Below are 21420 nucleotides of genomic sequence, written 5' to 3'. Positions count from 1 at the left end.
CCTTGCAGCCCAACTGTCTCTGTGCCTCCCAGAGCCCACAGCCACTCTCCTAGTTGAAACACGGCCCCCCAGCCAGCAGGTTGTCCCCTGTTTACCAAAGTGCTGCTCGGGTACCCAGTGTGCAGTGGAGGAGAGCTGAGGCCACATGTTGTCCCCCCATTCAGCTGCCCCCCCCCCCCCCAAAGGTCCCCTAGACCTCCCCACACCCACTGCTGGCAGCCTTTCAGAGCAGCTCCTGCTGCTTCTAACTTCTCCCAAGACCTACGCTGGGGCCCTACTGCATCAGAGCAAAACAGAACAATTTTATAAAAAAGGAAAATCTGAACCAGGCAGGTCAGGCCTACCTCCCCCAGAACAGAGCAGAACCAAGTGCTGGCTGGGAACAGGACAGCTGTCAGACCCCATGACAGCACCCACATCTTCCAGCGCTGACTCTCAAAACAAACCCCAACAAACTGAAACCAAAGCTGAAACAGGACCACAGCCCCACCGGGCCTGTGCTCCGCTCCTGCGGACAGCAACAGGACATCTGATGGCTCAGGTTCGCTTCATAGTTTGGGCAAAACAGCTGCCCGCATCCAAAACAGCTGCCTACGTCAGCAGGCATCCTGCAGGAGAGAGGAAAGCATTGGGCTCTGCGCGCTTCTCTCCCTCCCATCCTGGGCCCCCACCTGCAGAATTAAATCCAGCGACCCCTCAGTCCCAGGAAACCCTCCAGGACTTCAGGAACGGTGGGAAATGGCACCAATTCTGTGCCAGGACTCACCTAGCTTCCCGAGAGCCAGATGTGCCACTGCGTCTTTTGCCTTCTCACGCCCACGGGTGCTCGGCACATCCTCCTGCACCCACAGGAAGCCATTGAAGGGCAAGGGCCACGCTGGGATCACTAGTTGGCACCAGTACTGCAGCCACCCACCGGGTTTCACCTGGACACACTTTGTGAAGAAGCGGGGGGTCCCCAGGCACTGCTGACGGCACAGAGTGTTCAGGCAGTCCAGGACGTTGCACAGCTTCAGGGACAGCAGCATTTGCTCAGGGCTCCCCAGGTGCTTGCCACGCTTCTCCTTACACAACTGTAGTTTCTCCTTCAGCTCTGGTTTCAGCCACCCCACCTTCACATTCTCCCCACAGAGCCTCACATTCCCTAGGAGAGACCCACAGCAGCTTACAGGAGATGCTCACACACCAGCCTGCAGTCACACCGTGCAGCCAGCGTCCCACCACCACGTCCTGTCCCCCAGCATCTGTCCCAGTGACCCCATGATGGTCTGACCCTGAACCAGAGAGCACAACGACACCTCCATGACTCGCCTTCACCACAGCCCCACCAGGCCTGCACAGGTACTGCCAGGGACCAGCCTCACTGGGTACGGCCAGCCCAGAGGGGACACAAGGAGAAGCCAAGGGGTGTCTCAAGCCTGTAGTCACTCCTCAGCTGAACCTGGTGCTGGGATCTATGCTCACTTACATACACCCACAAGACAAAGCCAAGCAGTATCCCACAGCACCCCAGCCTCCCACTTGTCTCCCAGTACCTTCGATCAGGGTTTTCTTGGCCATGGCAGCAGCCCAGTGTGAGATGTATTTCAGCACGGCGAGCTTGGCCTTCTTCTGGTAAGGGCTGGCATGCAGGGTGATGCTGAGGACCCCCTCGGTGGCCTTCAGCACCACAGCCTCCAGGTCCTTCTGGCTCACCGAGCTGGGCAGGCCGTCCACACTCAGCTCGCACTTCTCCAAGCTCTTGCACACCACAATGGTGCAGCCCTCCTGCACCTCCAAGTTGTTGAGGGTGGCAATGGCCTCCTTGGCACCCTGCAAGTTGCTGTACTTGGCGTAGGCAAAGCCCCGGTTGAGGCCGCTGAACGTCATCATGAGGCGGAATTCATAGAGCTTCCCCACACTCTGGAAAAGCGGGATCAGCGTGTTCTCGTACATCTCCTGTGGCAGCTTCCCGATGAAGACCTCCGAGCCCGTCGGTGGGGGGCTGCCCACCCAGCCTGCAGGCACAGAGCAACACGTGGGTGAGACGTGCTTGGCCACCATGCCCACCCTGATGTGCCACGCTCCCAGGGCACTGCCATGCTGAGCTCGTCACGTACCTGGCGGGGGGCCACCATATCGCCTCTGTCCATTGATCTGCACCAGATCAATGCCGGTTTCTCTTACCCAGTTGCGCAGGGCCATCTTATTGGCCTGGTTGATACTGTTAGCCCACGCCTGAGGAGGAAGGTGATGTCAGTGCTGGGCAGTTTCCAGCCTCCCAGCTGGGGGCATCTGAACCCCACAAAGCAATGAGGCCTAGCGCAAGCCAGGAAGCGGAGGAGCAGATGCTGGTCTGCTCTGCCCTCAGGGAAGGGCAATGCACATCCAAACAACTATCCTGTCCACCACCCAAGACTGCTCCAGCAATTTTGGTAGAGCACAAGAACACCAACACTCCAGAGACGCCTGCAAGGGCTTTGAAAACAGAGGTTCAGGTGCCTGCTCAGCAGCTGGCTTGCATTACGAGAGAGGGCGGGAACAAAGAGCCAAGGTGAACCTTGTATCACTGGAGCTTCAAGGAGGAATTAAGGACATGATCCATGTGGAAACATCAGGTTTTAGTTCATTAAGTACTCCTAAGTCTCATTAGGGCATCTGAAGACTATACGCTGAGTGGGATTAAAGTAATCTCAGCTCCTGCTATAAAGCAGTTCAGTTGCATCTCACCCTCGTGCATCATTGGGTGCACCACCAGGTGCTGGCACCTTTTTTCTCTTCATGGGGTTTTGCCTTTCTCAGAAGCCAGAAAACCCTTTTGGATGAAGGCATGGGCCTTAACGGGACATCTCCGCCGAGTGCGTGCACAAAGCCAGCCCCGGGCTCCTCCTCGCCCCCTGGAGCCACCTTTCCACCCACTCGGGACGGGCCAGGCGCGGCTCTTCCAGCACGCCCCAGCGCAGCCCAGCCACCCTCCGAGGCGCTGCCACGGCCTCCCCGCGTGGGGAGCCGAGGCCCGGGGAAGCCGCTGCCGGGGGCTGCCTCCCCCGAGGGAACCGGCCCCGGGGGCTCCGGCAGCCGCAGCGGCTCCGAGTCCCGCCTCCGACCCGGGCAGCGGAGGACGCTGCCCGACGGCCGCCCCCGGGCGAAGGGGGTTCGGGGAACCTCCGGCGTGCGGCCGCCAGGCCCCTGGGGGGAGCGCAGCGCCGCGGCCCATGCCGGCAGCCCCCCGACGGCACCTACCTCCTCCTCCATCGCCTGTCCTCGCCCGGCTCTGGAAGCTTCCAGCGCCGCCAACAACGACCCAGGCGGCTGCTCCGCCCTGGGGAAGGAGGGTCCTGCCGGGACCCCCCCCCCCCGAGGCTGCCCTCCCGTGGGCGTAAAGCCATGCAAGTGGTAAATGGAAAAAACAAAAAACAACTGAATGGCCCCAGCAGGGCAGGAGGCGGGCCAGAGCTTGCCCCGCGGCCAGAGGAGCTGCACGGCGAGCCTCCACGTGGCCTTCCTTTACACATGGCGCTGGGGCCACCACAGCTCAAAGAACTGCCCCCATGGCCTTTAGAAGTCAGCTCTCACCCAGAGGTGGGGGCATGTGAGCAAATCCTCCCCCAGCGAAGCAGAAAGTAGGGACAGAAGGCAAGGAAGGGGATTGGCAGAGTATTTATTGTTTCTTGGAACAGCTGGCTTGGGATAAGGTCACCTCCCTGCAGCCACACGCTGGACTGAACATTTATTCAACATGAAGGGAACAAGAAGCTGCAGCCAAGAGCCTGGGGTCTGCTGACAGCGCGGGGCTCCACATGTCATGGTAACAACTGCAGACAGGAGGCCATGGTGTGCCAGAGCCACTTGCAAAACATCTTTCCAGCAACATACTGAAGAGCCAGGGCATTTTGTAGGAGTCAGTGCAGCCTCTCTCCTCCCGCTGGGAAAGGGAGCACACAAAACAAGAATAAATACAGCTTTCAAAGGCTCCCCTGACCCTGCACTTGCTGCCACCTGGCCTGGTGAAGGAGACGACCAACTTGGTATTTAGAGGAGGAAATCTGTCCGCCAGAATCCAATGAACAAGTAGACAGGTCCATGCAGGCTTTAAAGCTGACTTGTTCGCATCCTGATCTCCTCAATGAGGTTCTCCCTGCGAATGTTGACCTACACGGGGGAGCACAAGATCCATAAATAAAACACAAGCAGCTTGTCACCAGGTGACTTCCTCTGGTCCCACACCCCATTTGTGACCCTCTTGTCTCATGAGATCCCACCATGATGTCACCAGTCCCTTTATGGGGCGAGGAGGCAGCAGCACCATACACAGAGCTGAATGCAGCCCTGTAAGAGCAAGCACTGCCCATCCACCTTGCCAAGCACCCTCCTGCCAAATGACCAAAAGCTATATCGTCAGTATTTCCAAAACTGAGGCCAGCGCACAGATTGCCACAGGTCCCACCAGATCACCTTTGGCAACGCTCCCACACCCTGGAAGGTACGTGGAAGCAGCCATGCAGCCCATGATCCAACCCCTCACCCCAGACCCCCAAGGTGAGGAATATCTAGGAGTTCAAGGAGGCCACGTGGTGGGAGACTTTCCAGAGTCAACAACAAGGAGACAGAGAGGTAACAGGGCTCCTCAGCTCCAGGAAACTGCATGGGACAAGGAATCAGAACCTGGGATGTTAACAGAAGTCCCTGGAGAGACCGCAGCTAAAAAAGGTCTAGTGAGGAAGGCAATGTACAAAATCCTAAAAATCTCTCACAGGAGGCTTGGTGGTGAACTGATGCCAAAGCATGTGTTCCACAGCAAGTCAAGAAGGGCTGGAGACTCACCTCACCCAGTGTCTAAAAGTGCAAGCACGAGACCACTGCTATCAGCCTGCAGGCCTCACCTCAAATGTGCCAGTTCTGTCTCACACCCTCTTTCCTCATTACACTTTCTGTATGTGCATCTTCGCTGAGTCTTGGAGGCCCTCCACATTAGATGGAAGCGCCCTACACCTTTCATCTCTGCTTTGGGTACCACACCTGAAGCATGAGCCTGCAGAGCCACCTTGCTGTGTACAAGCTGACTGCACTGCAACTGGACAAGGTACAGATAGGTTTGGAGGGCTTGCCTGAGCTGGGAGAGAAGGTAAGCAGCCATCAGTCCCCCTCCAAGCCACCACGAGCCTCACTCACCTCCTCACGGGTCGCCACGACCCGCAGCTTAACAACTCCATCCTTGAGTTCCTGCTCTCCCACAATGGCAACAAGGGGGATGCCCGTGTCCTCGCAGTACTGCAGCTGATTCAGGAGCTTGGGGTTCTTCTTGTACAGTATTTCTGCCTGGAATGGAACCAGAGCACAATGCTGTACTCAGTATGGGTACACCCATACTCATCACACCCCCCTCATCACACCCCCCAGCATTCTGGGCCAGTCTCACTGTTGCCATTTGGTGGGTGTGGATGTATGCACACACTGGCTAATGGAGAAGGCAGGGCACTGCTAGTGAGTACTGCAACACAGCTCCAAAGTACTCAGCAGACAGTGCTGCTCCTGGGAAAACACAAGGTCATCAGCTCCAGTCTACATCCGACCAGGGCTGACACCTCTGGTGTCCCTAGCAGCTCAGAAGCCCTGCGGAGCACCCATTCTCCTCTGTTCAGCCCAGGGAGAGAGACTGCCTGCAGCAGGAGCAGGGCCCTGACACAGGTTGTCTTCAGCCTCTGGGAAACACCACCCAGGCTCCTCCCCTCCTTGCAAGGCTCTGCACTTTTTGTTTCATGTTGGAAGCAGCATCGCAGCTGCCATGCAGCAGAGGCTGAAGCGCTGCCTGCTTTGGCAATCTGTCCTGAGGAGACAAAGCCAGAGCATCCCCTGCAGTATTAGGAGCTAACTAAGTTGTACCACCCAGCCCCCACTGGAGAACATCTCATCTGGGATACTGAGAAGAAGCAGGCTCAATCCAGGAAGGCAATCTGCTGCCCATGCTTTCCCTGTGACTCCTTTCTCCCACAGCAAACCCAGGTCTGGTCCATTTCTGGCATGAGAGAGCGGATCAGGCAGCTCCTGACTTGGCCATTGCCTGGTCATACCTTGATTCCAGCATCCCATAGCTCAGAGATGAGCTTCAGCCGCTCTTCAAGGAGCTTCTTTTGGGCAGAGGCCACCAGCACCTGTGTTTCTGTTGTCCTGATCTTCTCCTCAGAGGCCTAGAGAGGGGACAAGACTCAAGAGATGACATAGATAGACAGACATACCCGAGACCCTGTGAGCAAGAAGGGTCCCCACCCCAAGCCCATCAGTTTAGCAGTGAAGAGGCTCAGGATCAGTGGGATGAACAGCATAAACTCTGCAGTCAGGCAATGCCCCAGAGACCCCATCCTAGACCAGAATCTCTCTGTGCTTGTTCCATGTTGGGGGCTTAACCCAGTCTCCCTCCTGTGATGTGGGTTTGCACAGGCTGGAGAACATGCTGAGAATGAGCAATTTCCCTGACAACAATTGCCTAGAAGTTGTTCCTCCACACCCAAAGGCCTGTGGCCTCTTGGAGATCTGCTCTGAGTGGCTAAGGAGCAGCAAGCCCTGTGGAAGCTGCACAGAGCCAGCTCTACAGGTGGGCTGGGAACTACATGATTAACAGCAGCGAGCTGAGGTGCTCCAGGACTGTCAGGAGCTACCTGCTCCCGTGGCAGATGCTGGATACTCAAAGCAGCACATTCCTGCCTCTGCTCTCTCTGAAGGGATAAGTCTTTAAAAGGTCAGCTGCAGAGGACCAAACCTGGCAAGGACTGGAGGTTGTGGGGGAAGAATTCAGTTTCCTCTTAGAAATCTTAGTTGTGTCTGCCAAGAGAGATCTCCCCACAACAGGGCTCTGGGTGAGGGAAATGTGTGGCAGTATTTTGAGAGCCAAGTAAGACCAATATAACACCCACTGGATAGGACTGAGAGAACAAACTAGTAGAGCAGCTCTAAGCAGAGGCAAATAGGGAAAATGTACCTGGGACCCTGCAAGAGGTGCTGCACCCCCTATCCTGGGGCATCCAACCCGTCTGGTCTCTGCAGTGCCTTCAACATGATGGGCACACGTGCAAGACGATGGTCTGCCAACCAGCCTTGCAGAGCAGTGCTGGCTTGCCATGAAGGTGGTGTGGTCACATGGATGCTTAATGCAGTGGGGAACACGAAGGCATCTGGCCTAGGTACCTGGCAGGACTGAGGATTCAGGCTGCAGCTGAACAAGTTGTACAGGGGGCTGCCAGAAGAGGGGTCGTGTCCCAGCAAGACCCTGAGGGATCATCTCCCAAGCCAGAGGAAACAGGAGATCGTGACCTGGTTCTGACTCCTGCTGTAGAGCACAGCAGGGGCCTCTCTGAGTTCTCCAACAAAGACCGCAGCAAAGAAGACTCACTTAAGCACATGCTGAACTAGGTCACTGTGGTGGGTACGCTCTGCTGCTGCACTTAAGTCTCGCTCAGGCTTATAAGCCACTGTAGGCCTCAGTGGGATCACTCCTGGAACCCTCACTGACAGCTCATTAACAATGGAAACCCAGGCAGAGCTCATTCCAGGAAACAACCTGGTAAGAAAACTGAGCTTGACGATGAGTCAAGCACTTTATGTAATAAATATGAAAGCGAAAGCCTTGTCTTTTCTGACATCATTCTTCTGTTATCTACAGAGGGCTGCGTCACACCCCTGTTACTAATTGACAAATACATGATTAAGGGCTAAGGGAAGGAGGGTTGTACAACCTGATTCCTAAACAAACTGGCAAAAAACCTGAATCCTGGAAAATTACTAACCCAAAGACTTTGCAATCCTATAAAAAGCGATCCCAAGCAAGAATTCTTTGAGCTCTCAAGGGACAGCAGTGGGCTGCATCCTTGATCTCTCCCTGTAGAATACTGCCAGGCCAGACTTCTACCTCCGACTCTATCGGGTATTACTCAGGAAAATATTGATAACTAAAGCGCTAAACTATTAAGTTGAGTTCAATTATTGCAGTAAGTGAAAAGTTTCCGTTTCAATTGTGGCAAATTCCTTTAGATCATTGTGTTAATTGACTGATGCTTACATACTGATTAAGTGCTGTTAAAATCATATGAACTAACCTTAGTTTCTGTAAAGATATATAACAAATCCTTAATTTCTGCTACATTAAAGCTGTGCAAAATTCTCCAACAGGTACACGAGGAGAATGTAAATCCTTACTCTTTCTCTGTGCTTAGTTGAGCATCAAGGCACTTACCTCCACTCTCTGCTCTAGGATGGAGAAGATCCGCTCGATCCCTATGCTGACCCCCACACAGGGCACCTTCCGTCCCTTGGGATCAAACATCCCCACCAGACCATCGTAACGACCGCCTCCGGCCACGCTCCCAACGCTGACTGGGTCTTCCACGTGGTCGTTCTGCTGCTGCAGCAGGACAGCCTCATAGATCACCCCTGTGTAGTAGTCCAGGCCTCGCGCCAGGCTCAGGTCAAATGAGATCTGTGGGACACAAGGGAAGCCCCCTCAGCACCACAGCAGGGGCTGCTGAGACACGAGGGCAGCACCCCCTCCTGCCTGCACCCCTCCTCACCTTCCCCGTGATGCCAAACAGGGTCAGGTACTCAAACAGCAGCTTCATGTCCCCCAGACCCTCCTTGGCCAGCTTGTTCTGGGACAGCTTCGGGTCCTGGAGAAGCTGCTCAATCAGGTCCAGGCCACCTGCGGGAACAAGTCATGCCTCATGTTTGCCAGCACAGCAGCACCTGCAAGGATGGGCCCAGCCAGCTGCGCATGCTGCTTTGCTCCCCTCCGTCCCTGCCTTGGGCACTCCAGCCCCTGCCTGGCCTGGCAGAGAGCAGCTGCACTTGTCGGGATCATGAGGGAGGGACAAGGGCTCCATCCCACCGTGCTCACCGTGAAGCTGGACGTACTCCCCAATGCGATCCGCAGCCTCAGGAGAGAGCTCCTTCTCTCCTACCATCTCATTCTTCACATCTTCCCAGGGCACCTGTGAGGGGTGAGAAGAACATGAGCCACCGCCCCAGGGATATAGTCTCTCCTGAGGAATGTCTCTGGTAATACTGCCCCATACAAGCGAAGAGACATCAGCCCTCACACATCTTTACACTGCAGAACTCCATCAGGATGGTTAAAAGGTGCATGAGAAGAGCAGCAAATCAAATGCTCTTGGGGCATGCCTCTAACTACACTTCTTGTACCTCTGCATAGTCCCTTTGTATCCTAACCCTGCAGCCACCAAAGCTGCCCAAAATCCTGACAGCCCCAGGAGAAATGTTTTTGTTTAGATATCTGGCCAGAATTAGACATTTGTACTGAGTCTGAGCGATGTTTTGCTGCTGTGGTTTCCATGGTTAGGTACAATCATATACACCAGTTAAGGAAGCGTTGCAGGCCATGCCCACCACTGGGAAGTTGTGAGGAGATGGCTGGATGATACAGGAGCCCAATGTAAGCAGGATAAACAACAGCTTTCCCACCAAGCAAGGGGGTCAAAGAAACAGAGCCATGGTAGCATCCAGCTGCACTAAGTTAAAACACAGCCTTTCAGTACAATAAAAAGGAAATTATGCCATCCCAGAAAAGCCCAGTCCTCCCTTCCTGCTGCTCTTCCATGCATACACAGCCCCCAAAACTACACTTCGGTCATGCCTCTGCAGTACATCTCACTGCTAACAGCACTTTGACTACAGCCTCCTCTACCTGGTTTCAAATCAATCATTAGATAAGGCTTCCAAAGGATTTGTTCATCCTTGAGCAAAGCAATGTGAACGTACAAGATGAGACACCAGGTCACTGTTTAACAGGATTGCACAGGAAGGCTATAAGCACTCCTTTAAGCAATCAGCCCACAAACTGTGTCCCACATGTCTCTGATGACACTGAAATTCCCCTTGAAATTCTGATTTGGATCCCAAGCCAAGAAAACTAAGTCTATAGATGGCACTTCATTTTAAGGTTCCTCTTCGTTAGCTTTTAGTGGAGGACTGTACACACATTTATAGACCGATCTGTCCAGCATTCTTGTACCTGACCAGGGCCTATAGTGATGACGATTGGCTGCAGATAAAGAGTTCTTCCTACGCTGGCACCTTTCCCTCCTCCCAGAAGTCCACATAAGGGCCTGAATCCCTTAGAGACCAACACAACAGTCAGTGCTTTTGAGGCAGCTTGGTGAGCACAAACCTACAGGTTGTACCTACTGCCTGCCTTGTCCCTTACAGGAACAGCTGTACAAAGAGAGGGCTGTTCTGCATCACGCCAAACTGGAGTAAGATAGAGCTGTCCACATACAGCACGTTCAAAAAAACCAAACCCTGCTAGGATGCTGTGCGTTCCTGGCCAACCCTGGAGCCCTGTTCCTAGCAATAACCTTCTTACACTGATGATAGCAACAGATGAGTGTGAAGACATGCTGTGGGGACACATACAATACAGAGCAGTACCAAACTGACCACACTTGCCCTGCGCAGGAGGCAGGAAAAGTGCTGCTGGTGTTATTTTACAGCTCTGTGTTTCTAGTTTCCCATTCCTTCTCACTCCAAGCACTTTCCTCTACCTCAGATCTCTACCTCCAGGTGAACATGGAAACCTCACCCACACAGGTCCGCCTCACTTCCCTTTGCTGAATCTCTGATGCAGCTACTTGGGATTATCTCCTGAGGGTCCTCAAAACATCTGGAGACGCATGCTGTGCAGTGACACCCTGCTCATGCACAGCACGGCCAGCAGTGTGTGTGTGATGCAGGCTCTGTGCTCTCAGCAGGGATGCTAGACATCACGTTACCAACCAAGAACAGCACAAGCTTGCAGGTAGCACAATGAAACAACTGGACAACAAGACAACTTCAGCAGCATTGCCACCTAGGGTGTCCATTTGCCTTGTCACCTGTAAGCTCACTGCCTTATACATCCACCACTTATGATTGCAATTCTCTACTCCTGAGAGCAGCAGAGATTTTCCCTTTATGTCATTTTATTTTTTTTGCCTTGCTACTGAGATGTGAAATTTTAGCAAAGGTTCCAGGAAACAACTGTGATTCCTCACTCACACTACCAGAACTGAACCTGCTGCATTTGAAAAGTCTTTTGAATGCCCTGGACTAGTCTAGGGGCAGGTTTTCATGACCTAGATTCATAAGCAGTAGCAGCTTAAGAAAGCTAAAATTTGGGATGTTGAACCTCCCATATGAAGAGCTATTTTCCCTCCCTTCTTTTCCATTTCTCAGGACCCTGTGGGATGCTAGAGGAAGAAGTGCAGAATCCAGTTTCGCTATGTGACTGACATGCCTGGTGTGCCTCCCTTCCCTCTCAATGCACAGGGTGAAGGCGCTCACGTGGGTAACTTCATGTTTATCAGCACTTTCCAGACAGTTCTCATAGACCTGGACAGAGACTCACAGGAACTCCAGAAGCCCAGAGCTCCAGTCCATACCTTATCCAGTTTGTCAACACTGGAGCAGATTGTTCGGAACTTGCTGTCCGGGACACCACAAACTGCAAACATCCCATCAAGGATGCGCCGATCGTTGACCTGGGAGAGAAGGAAAAAGTCATTTACTATGAGCTCAAGCTGATGCTTCAGATCAGTTTCTCTCCTCTCTAGTTTTAAGCACAAATGAGAGAATCTAGCAGTCACCCTAACCGCATGGGAAACATGGGCCCCAGACGCTCTGGTGTTCTGATGTGCAAGCTATTTCCCATTGCAAATCTGTGGTGAAAAAAAAAAGACAGCTATCTGCATTTTCAAAAGCCTCTGCCAACATACCTCTCTAGATACTCAAGAAGCCACAGTCAGAAGGGGGTAAAATTTTGTTATAGATTAGGAACTGACAGAGGGAAGGAGAGAAATTGAGCCTGGCAAGAACATGGTGAGCCAGACTCAGCTAGAATGGCAAAGAGGATGGTGGAAGAACCATAGTACAGTCCACCTGAAATAAGCACGCCTAGAGGGAGGCTGCCATTTTTTTTTTCTTTCTCTCACTTTACAGTTTCTGGGTAATTTCTGTCTCTTCCCCTTTCCTGGGGAGCTAAGCTGCCTCTCACCCCAAGAGCAGGCCAGCCTGCACAACTGGGTCCTTCCAAGCCTGGGGAGAGCCACTGCACTCTCCTTCCAGAGCCACAGACACCAACAATCAACAAGAGGAAAACCAATGGCACTGTAGTGAGCTGACTTCGGCTGGCCACCAGGTGCCCGCCAAGCTGCTCTCACTGTCCCCGCTCCACAGGACAGTGGGGAGAAAATAAGATGGAAAAGCTTGTGGGTTGAGACAAAAGGTCGAGACAATTACTGTCAAGGGCAAAGCAGGCATTTCTTGGGGAAGGTTAATGTAATTTATTCCCAGTTAAAAACTGAACATGATAGAGGGGAACAAAAACAAAACTAGAACCACCTTTCTTCCACCCCTCCTTCTTCCCAGGCTCAGCTTCACTCCTTACTTTTCTACCTCCCACCACCACCCCCATGAGCAGCACACAGGGATAGAGAATGGGGGTTGTGATCAGTCCGTAACACTTCGTCTCTTCCCACACGTGGGCTTCCCACAGTTCTTCAGAACAGACTGCTCTAGCATGGGCCTCCCGCAGGGCCACAGTTCCTGCCAGACATCCCGCTCTGGTGCAGGCTCGTCTCCACAGGCTGCATCTTCCTCCTTCAGCACATCTCCACATCTCTTCTTGTAGCACCCTTTCTACCAAAACGTTGCCACATTAAACCAATACCTATGAATCATCTCACATGTGGATACATAAAAACAGCTCGGGAACAGACCGCAGACTGAGGAGATGAATTTAGTGTTACACTGCACTCTCAGTACAAGAACAAAGGGACATCTGGTTATGTTAAAACCTTACTAGGGGATTTTCTTTTCTTTTACTTCTTTTGATAGTGAAGTCAATTCCATGGTTTAATTACGTTCTGTAAGAGAAGGTAATTGAGGCCAAAGGCTTAGCTGAATTCAAAATTCCATGGGTAGTGAGAGCATCTACAGTTAAATTAGACAGAAACAAAGACTGCTCAGGAGGTTGTAACCCTCCAGCATTGGTATCAACCCTCATAGAAGTCACGGAGCTCTCTCCACCACAGGCAGGTTATTCTGCTGTTCCCCATTGCAGATGCCTGCTCGTCCTCAAATAGATTTGCTCATACCACTGGCTAAACACAAACTAACTGGACTTGATCTGGAGAGGCAGCTCCTATGCACAGTGCTTCAGCTCATCCCGGACTGGTTCAGGGGCGGGTACCCCAGGGAGTGCAGCACCCAGCCCACACCACTCACCTCCCCTGCACAGCCCAGCCACACCACGACTCTGGGGCCTTTGCAGACATCCCACCAACCTCCTGCACATCAGACCCTCCTACCCACTACTCTCCTACACCCTTCCCATCCTGTCTGAACCGCACATCCAGCACCATCTGAAGACACACCAAGGTAGCAGAGGTGTTCTGAAGTGCGCTACGAGCTCAGCCCTGGAAAGGAGTCGGTGGGAAGGCAAGAGTTTGCAAACTACACAGTGCACGCACACTAAGGGGCATTAATAGCTGGGACAAGTGCAGGAGTCCTGGGCCAGGGCCTGTATTTCACTGCAGGCAGCGAACGTGACAGTCATCTTGTTACTTTGCTGCTGGGCGTTTTGTAGGGGACCGTGGTTGATGAGAAAGAACTCTGCCAACTATGGCCTCAGGAAACCTACTTGAATTCCCATCTGTAGGTGACCCTGAGATGAACTCCAGCCCTTTAGTACAGACACCATGAGAAGGCAGAGAGGCAAGATGATGACTGCATCTGAACCACACGCCTCAGCGTGCATTAGAGTAGAAACAGGTGCTATTGTGTAAAACCACGAACAGGAGCCACTGCTTCCTACTGTGGCACAAAGAAACCTGTCTGAGGACCCAGCTCTGGCCTCACCTTAATGACAAAATCCCCAAGCTGCAGGTCACTCAGGATCTCGTGCACTATCTTCAGGCACTCAGCATCTGGAATCATAGGGTCAAACTGGCCAGCGATGTCAAAATCCTGAGGAACAAGAGAAGGCAGAGAGCATTTCAGCACAGCAGAGAGGGCTGCAGCCACACAGCTTCAACTCTGCTGTTAATAGCAGTTTATTTACAAAAAGCAACAGAAATGTTATGAAAAACGACAAAAAGGAATACAGCAGAGATCATTAACAGCAAGTAAATAGAACAAAGGAATCAGGAAGGGGAGGAGAAAACTACTTGTTATTTGGTATGACCTAAATGCCAAATGTTTTTCCTTGATCCCCGTGATGTTTTGTTTTTTTCTTTTTTTAATATACAAGCAAATCAAGTTAATGACCAGGCACACAGTGGGAATAATACAACAGAAGTCATCAACATTCAGAGAAGAAAAACAAAAGAAGCAAGAAGAGACCTCTTATTCCACCCCAATTTACAAATCCTCAAATGCAAAGTTTTCAATCACATCTTGAGTAAAAGAACAATTAGGAACATAGGAATGAATCACGACTCAGTAAATTTCAACATGGCTTCAACAAGCTTCCAAAATAAATTGGGGCAATGGAGGAAGAAAGATGAGATTGCATCTGTCAATTCTTCAGTCAGCTGAGCTTGAGGAAAGCTGATGCAATCCCCAAGGAAGTTGGGCAAGGTCTGGTACAGCCAGGAAAATGCTGCTACCATCGTACAGGGCACAGGTGAAATCCCACTGGAAAAACCCAGAGGAGGGCTGGTCAGTTACATTGAAAAGATGCAGAAAAAAAGCTACGAGGCTGAGCAGTGAAGTAAAGCATCTCCAAGGAGAGAAAAGCAACAGAGCTTGATCTAACCAGCCCAGGGAGGGGAAGATTGCTCTCAACATTTCCAAAATGTTCATTTGGGAAAGGGAATGAATCAGTATCAAGGGCTGACAGCTACCATTTAAAAACCTGCACTGGCACAAGGAAAAGTAAGCTGTCAGACACAAGTAAGTTTTAGCCTATTTGCAGCTAGCCTAAGAAGATGATCCTAGGAAGCTCTTTCAAATGAGACAGCAAGCAAAGACTCCAAGTTGTGTGAAAATGGGCATTCACCAAGGTCCAAAGCTGGAAGGTATAGACAGGGATTGTATGAAGAAATGGAAATATTCTCAATTAAGAATTTACTTGTGATATGATGCCCTGGGGACTGTAATAGTACAGTGGAACAAATCCATTCCTCAGGGCTATCACACTGAGAAAGCCACAAAGGAAATTGAATTCTTTGTTCTGGAATTAGGTCTCATGGTTTTTCCCTTCCTTTGAAATAAAGATGGACTAAGCATGGGATGGAAGCAACGGGTGCCATGGCTGAGTCACTCACCTGGCTCATTCATTCTTGCTCACACACATAAAAGTTCAACTGTTGCCACATTTGGGATCAGAAGGAAATTCTTTCCCTCAACCAGGCTGACAAGCACTGTGGGACAGGGCAAGGAGATGCCCTCCTCTACAGTGCAAAGCATGCCCAACATCTGGGGGTTACACTGAAAGTTCCCTGATATGGCAGTGCCCCGTGTTACAGCCACCACCCACGGTCTCTCCCACTTTCAAGCTACTTTTCAACCCAAGAGGGAAAAGAAGGAGAAGGTGAGTTTCCCATCATCACAAGGAAGGCGACTGCAAGATAACACAGCCTTCAGTCCTGTGTCCCTACAACCACTGCCCAGCCTAGAAACCCGCAGAGCAGCACCCCTGCTGCTGGCCAAACTCACACACTGGTAGAACTCCCTGTAGCGGCCCCTGGTCATGGCCGGGTTGTCCCGCCTGTACACCTTAGCGATGTGGTAGCGCTTGATGTTGGTGATTTTGTTCATTGCCAAGTAGCGAGCGAAGGGCACCTGGGACCACAGAGTTAAGGATGGGAATAGAGAGGGATCACCCCACCCAGTTATCAGTCACAGGCAGCACTACAGCCTCACTATCTTCCCAATGCCCAGCACAGTTTGGCACATGTCCCTGGGGCAAACCAACAGCTACCTGACAGCATGCCTGGCCACAGTGCTGCAGGGTCTGCACGGCTGGCCATGACACAGCCCATGCATTCTGCCACTAGCACAGGGACAGGTGCCCCTGCAGGCATCTCCCAGCACTGCCTTGGGTTACATCTCACTCCCTGGTCTGGGTTCCCTGCTGTAGAAGAAACCCCACTCAAATTTTTCTTCCCTCCACACACGAAGTGTTACTTTGCCTAACAGAAACAATGGGCACTAAATAACCGAGTAATGTTTCTGTGCCCACTAAACCACACACAACTGCTCACACTTTTCCTGCCTGTATAGGGTGAGAACCAAGGGAATGTCCTCCCTCCTTCCTTGCCCTCGGGGCAGCACTGTCCCAACAAGCGGGCAGCAAAGATGACAAAACCCCACAGTGCTGGCTGTTGCAGGATACAGTCAGGTCATAGCGCAGGGACAGCAGCTCTCCTCCTTGATCTTTCAGATCATAGATGAGCTTCGAGTCTTCTCCGTATTTCCCTGTTAGTGTCTCCTACAAAAAAAAAAGGCACATGAACAAACAGCATCTTCATCAACAGTGGAAGAGTCCTAGAGCACACAGAACACGGACAGAAAGGAAGGACACCTAGGAGATGGAAAAAAACTGAGCCCTCAACACAGGCTTTCAACTGCAGAATCCCCACCAGCTCAGCCAGCTTGCTGTGCTCACCTTCAGCTCAAACACTGGTGTATCAATGACTTCTGCTCCGTGGCGCTTGAAGCAGCTGATGATAGTACTGAAAACTCTCTCACGAATGGCCATTTGTTTGGGGCTGTAGTCCCGCGTGCCCTGGGATGAGAAAAGGAAAAGAAAAGCAAATGACACATTGGCTTAGAGACATGCAGTTGGAGACAGATATGAGAGGTGACACGAAGAATCCGTCATATTCTTACACAGCTAGAGAGATCAGGTCAATTCATCAGATACCAGTACAGGGGGTAAAAAGCAGCATTGGAAAACATTAGAACACAAGTCAGATGAGATCTGCTAGTCTGCACTGCTGAATATGTCAGAAGTTTCACCATGTACGAAACAAAGGAGCTAACACGCATCCAACACCCAGGCAGTTCAGCACCTTCAAGGATGACAGCGCAGCTAGGCCCTGTCCACAGCTCTGATTCATGTGCAGCATTAGCCAGACCCTTACACAACAAGCCACCCAGAGAGGCGGAAATAGGACAGGCAATACTTTGAAGGTGTGGAATAAGAAACAGCTTTATGCTTTCCAGAGTATCCACAGAGAAACCGTATTTCCAAAGCATGATACCTGTGAAGTTCACTGGGATGGGCTCCCTTTTAGTCTTCATCATTGTTAATAGTCACCAAATTGTTTCAGTGACCACCTTCAAGCTTTCAGTAACTCACATAACTGTCAGTTAACTATACCTCTCACTTCCATTTTTCCAGGGCCCAACAGTTAGACAGGAGGAAGCAGAGAGAGCATAGACATTACACCTGCAGGTCGAACAGCAAAGGGTTGCTTTCAGCAGTGCACTGACATGGCTGAGAGGCTGGAAGCCCAAGCTGTTTCCCCTGATGCTCACAGAGCTGCCAAATCCTCTCCCTGCATCTTTAAACAGTGAGATATTCTTTCTTCCCAGGTCTCACACCATAGTTACATTTACAAAAAGAAGGGATAAAGGAAATGGACAAGTGAGACTGTGTTGAGGCACTTCCTTTAAACCAGTGACACTAACATATACTGGTAACTGTCTCAGTGTCACAGCATGAAAGCACAGCTGGTCTCTGGTCAGCTGCTAATATTGAAACATCCAGGATACAAAAGAACTTCAGCATAAATTGCATGATCTTCTCAGGGAGACTTGGAGACTGAATGGCTGCCACTGAGGGAAGGGTTCTGCTGGAAGAGGACAGAGAGATGCCTGCAGCTGGCCAGATTCGCTCCGTAAGTGGGATGACCCCACTCTTACAGACCAAGGCAAAACCAAAAGCCATGAGATCTCTGAGCACTCCTGGCAACGCTTCCAGGCACCTGGAGCACTTCACAGCACTGTGTGCTCACCCGACCTGCAGCAGCTTTGCCCACTCTGCCAAAGTTAGCAGGAACAGGAGCAGCTTGAGGATCTTGATCTGTGAGAGCCAACGTTTGCAGGCACCAGTGGGGTCAGCGCTACAAGAAATCTGAAGTTCTAATCCTAAAAGCACTGGAGCAATGCAAGCCATGACCTCCCTTCAAAGAGAAGAACCCAGTCAGAGAGGAGACCTCATACTGGGCAGCTACGATAAAAAATGACCAAAATCGATCCTATCAGCTGGTGTTTGGCTTGCCACAGAAGCACTGGAAAGCTTTCGGTTAGCAGAGTATTGGGGTTTGATGCTGCCGGGGTTATATTGACCCCCCCCCCCCCATCGCCTCGCTGCTGGAAGCAAAAAGGGGCCGAGCACGGGGCCGGTCCGCGCTGCACGCCCAGGCTCAGCACAGGCAGGCCGGGGGGGGGGCTGCACATGCACGGGGAGGCGAGTGTGTGCGCTGCGGGACGTTACCTTCGGGGTCTTCAGCACGAACTTGTGCTTCCCCTCATCTCCCCCGAGCTGCGCCTTCATCTCCAGCAGCTTCGCCACCTCCTGCGCGATCTGCGGAGGGAAGGAGAGGGGAGCCGGGGGTTACCCCGGGCCGGCCCGCAGCCTGTCCCCAGCGCCCCCGGCCCCGCGGCCCTTCCCACCCGGCCCCGGCCCCCCTCAGTCTCCTCGGGCCCGGCCGCACCCGCTCGGGCTCGGCCTTGTCCTGCTTCAGCCGCCGCACCGCCTCCGCCTGCTCCCGCACCGCCGCCGCCTCCTCCGCCGCCATGGCCGCGCCTGCGCCCTGCCGGGGCCGCGCCTCGCAGGGCGGAGCTCAGGAGGCCAGGAGGCGGCGCTTCTACAAGTTGTATTTTATTGATTTTTAATAATAATAAAAAAAAAATACAGAGGGGCTCAGCCCCGCCCCAGCAGCGGCCGTGCCCGCACGCCTGGCAGCCGGCCAGAGCCGGTGCTCGGGGCATGTCCCCGGCGCCTTCCGGCGGGGTCCCCCCAGGTCTCCCCACTGTGGGGATGTCTCGGGGCCTGGCACCACACACGTGGCCAGCCCCTCGGAGCCGTCAGCCACGGGACAGCAGTGTCCATGGTCTCAGAACCCGCGTGCTCCCTCCGGGCACAGCCCGCTGCAGCGCTGCCGTGAGCCTGGCAGGTGGGCAGAGGGTGGCTGGACCTCAGCAGGAATCAGCGGGCACTGGGGTTTCCAGGTGTGCAGCGGTTCGGTCAAGCAGCTCGGGACAGAACGATGCTAGGGCTCCAGCCTTCTTCGGATCTCATCGGCAAGCCCTTCTCTTGGGATATCAACCTGCAAAGCAAACAGGGAGGAGCAGTCATCTGCCAGGTCTGGGATACAGCTCGCCATTAGAATACTGTCACTGACTGAAAACCCAGAGCCTTTCAGTAAGTGCTAGAACCACTCTTGAAACCTAGCGTAGAAAGGCATTCTCCTCACCTCTTCTCTTGTTGCAATATCTCGCAGCTTGACAACTCCATCTGACAGTTCCTGCTCTCCTATAATGGCAGCAAGAGGGATCCCCATGTCCTCGCAATACTGCAGCTGTTTCAGCAATTTAGGATCCTTCTTGTACAGTATTTCTGCCTAGAAGGAAGCAGCAGTGAATCATCAATGCAAAGTTTGCTCTGATAGATCTTGCAGCAAAACTACAGGCACTGGAACTCCATGGAAAACTCTGCCTTGTTACTCGTGGAGCAAGCAACTGGCTTTAGTGCTCTCAGATGTCTTCCTTCTCTGCCTGCTAGATCTCAGGCAGGCCACAGTCTTGAACAGACAGCTACTGGAGTTGCTCTAGCTGGTCCAGCTCCCCCAAGACTCTCCCTCCCTGACGACTCACAGCACCAAGCCCACACTTTACCTTGATCCCTGCATCCCATAGCTCAGAGATTAGCTTCAGTCTTGCACTGAGTAAGTGTTTCTGCGGTGTAGCCACCAGCACTTGTGTCTCAGTCGTTCGAACTTTCTCCCCAGAAGCCTGCAGGGACAGACACACTGATGGAAGTCACTGGCTCAGAGGGAATCACAGCAGAAGCTCACCTAGGTCATCGCACTTGACCTAAGTCCTCAGCTGTTAGCTCTACAAAACAAGAATAGTTGAAGGCTGATCATTGCTATTCAGTGAATATTATTGAGCAAGGCTAACCTTTCAGAAGCAAAAAGTGTGCACAGTTAAGACAGCCTGGGCAGGTTTAATGAGTCCTCCAGTGCACCTGCATTCTGACACTATCTAATCATGTCCTGCTGTTTCTGTGGGACCTTGACTTTCCTCCATCCTAGATGAGAACTACACTGCTTTCTAATCTATCTTTTGATTCTTCAGGTGCACATACTTTGCCTCAGCCTCACTTCATATGAATCACAAGCTCAGAAATAAATGCAGGGTGATAAATTTCCCAGCTGACTTTCCTGTTATAGAATGAGTGCCACATTATTATTGAATTTATAATTTCACCATCTCTGGGACAGAAACCTTCACAAGCACAAGACAATTAAAGTGACTTGGGAACAAACTTCAGAGAAAGGATGAGAAGTCAGAGGATGTCTATGATACTTCCGTTGTTTCTGCTACAGAATGCTGCCCATGACTGCAACCTGAGGGGCTACAGGAAAGGCTCTTTCTTCTGCACGGACATTCATGCATGAGATGACCCACCCTCTCCCCCGAGATCCTTTCTTCTTGAACACTGTAGAGCTCTGTAGTAAGTAACAGACTGCTTCCTAGAGCCCTCCCCCATGTGACACACTGCCAGCAGCACCTACCTTCACTCTCTGCTCTAGGATGGAGAAGATCCGCTCGATCCCTATGCTGACCCCCACACAGGGCACCTTCCGTCCCTTGGGATCAAACATCCCCACCAGACCATCGTAACGACCACCTCCGGCCACGCTCCCAACGCTGACTGGGTCTTCCACGTGGTCGTTCTGCTGCTGCAGCAGGACAGCCTCAAAGATCACCCCTGTGTAGTAGTCCAGGCCTCGTGCCAGGCTCAGGTCAAATGAGATCTGTGGGACACAAGGGAAGCCCCCTCAGCACCACAGCAGGGGCTGCTGAGACACGAGGGCAGCACCCCCTCCTGCCTGCACCCCTCCTCACCTTCCCCGTGATGCCAAACAGGGTCAGGTACTCAAACAGCAGCTTCATGTCCCCCAGACCCTCCTTGGCCAGCTTGTTCTGGGACAGCTTCGGGTCCTGGAGAAGCTGCTCGACCAGCTCCAGGCCACCTGCGGGAACAAGTCATGCCTCATGTTTGCCAGCACAGCAGCACCTGCAAGGATGGGCCTGGCCAACTGCATGTGCTGCTTCACTCCCCCCCATCCCTGCCCCGGGCACTCCAGCCCCTGCCTGGCCTGGCAGAGAGCAGCTGCACTTGTCGGGATCATGAGGGAGGGACAAGGGCTCCATCCCACC

The 21420-nt window shown here is 52.5% G+C and overlaps 3 protein-coding genes across 4 annotated transcripts in view; all 3 read right to left on the bottom strand.

Annotated features, from left to right (window-relative positions):
* Positions 1-6: 6 nt before the first annotated feature.
* Positions 7-3429, bottom strand: DND1 (DND microRNA-mediated repression inhibitor 1). The gene is made up of 5 exons (XM_035338762.1): positions 3223-3429; positions 2100-2217; positions 1536-1997; positions 767-1144; positions 7-608 (listed from the first exon to the last, which is right to left on the bottom strand). Exons 1-5 carry the CDS (start codon positions 3232-3234, stop codon positions 592-594), a joined length of 987 nt encoding a protein of 328 aa, XP_035194653.1. The 5' UTR covers positions 3235-3429; the 3' UTR covers positions 7-591.
* A 191-nt stretch (positions 3430-3620) lies between these two features.
* Positions 3621-19192, bottom strand: HARS1 (histidyl-tRNA synthetase 1). 2 transcript variants are annotated; one of them, XM_035338579.1, is made up of 13 exons: positions 19170-19192; positions 18467-18556; positions 16631-16750; positions 16358-16453; positions 15679-15804; positions 13879-13986; positions 11403-11501; positions 8864-8957; positions 8541-8668; positions 8207-8449; positions 6051-6167; positions 5152-5298; positions 3621-4131 (listed from the first exon to the last, which is right to left on the bottom strand). In XM_035338579.1, exons 2-13 carry the CDS (start codon positions 18524-18526, stop codon positions 4072-4074), a joined length of 1398 nt encoding a protein of 465 aa, XP_035194470.1. In that variant the 5' UTR covers positions 18527-18556; positions 19170-19192; the 3' UTR covers positions 3621-4071. The 2 variants fall into 2 exon arrangements, with proteins under 2 accessions (XP_035194470.1, XP_035194469.1); XM_035338578.1 differs by lacking the exon at positions 19170-19192 and adding an exon at positions 18687-18815.
* The window catches only part of LOC118173970 (histidine--tRNA ligase, cytoplasmic-like), an 8478-nt gene continuing 6227 nt past the window's right edge, over positions 19170-21420 (bottom strand). Inside the window, exons 2-6 of the mRNA XM_035338941.1 lie at positions 21106-21233; positions 20772-21014; positions 19870-19986; positions 19449-19595; positions 19170-19301 (exon numbers count right to left, since the gene is read on the bottom strand). Of these exons, the coding sequence (XP_035194832.1) occupies positions 19245-19301; positions 19449-19595; positions 19870-19986; positions 20772-21014; positions 21106-21233 (692 nt within the window). The 3' untranslated portion in view covers positions 19170-19244. The remainder of the gene's footprint in view (positions 19302-19448; positions 19596-19869; positions 19987-20771; positions 21015-21105; positions 21234-21420) is intronic.

The sequence above is a fragment of the Oxyura jamaicensis genome, chromosome 13, assembly GCF_011077185.1.
Source record: "Oxyura jamaicensis isolate SHBP4307 breed ruddy duck chromosome 13, BPBGC_Ojam_1.0, whole genome shotgun sequence".
NCBI lineage: Eukaryota > Metazoa > Chordata > Aves > Anseriformes > Anatidae > Oxyura > Oxyura jamaicensis.
This window is presented reverse-complemented; position numbering and strand designations above follow the sequence as displayed.

Coding starts and splice junctions, on each gene's coding strand:
- DND1 (XM_035338762.1), bottom strand. Junction 1,998..2,099: donor ATATGGTGGCCCCCCGCCAG/GTACGTGACGAG, acceptor CTGTGCCTGCAG/GCTGGGTGGGCAGCCCCCCA. Junction 1,145..1,535: donor CAAGAAAACCCTGATCGAAG/GTACTGGGAGAC, acceptor GGTCTCTCCTAG/GGAATGTGAGGCTCTGTGGG.
- HARS1 (XM_035338578.1), bottom strand. CDS start 18,770: ATGGCGGCGGAGGAGGCGGCGGCGGTGCGGGAGCAGGCGGAGGCGGTG. Junction 16,454..16,630: donor CACCAGTGTTTGAGCTGAAG/GTGAGCACAGCA, acceptor TTTTTTTTGTAG/GAGACACTAACAGGGAAATA. Junction 8,958..11,402: donor GTGTTGACAAACTGGATAAG/GTATGGACTGGA, acceptor CACCCCTCACAG/GTGCCCTGGGAAGATGTGAA.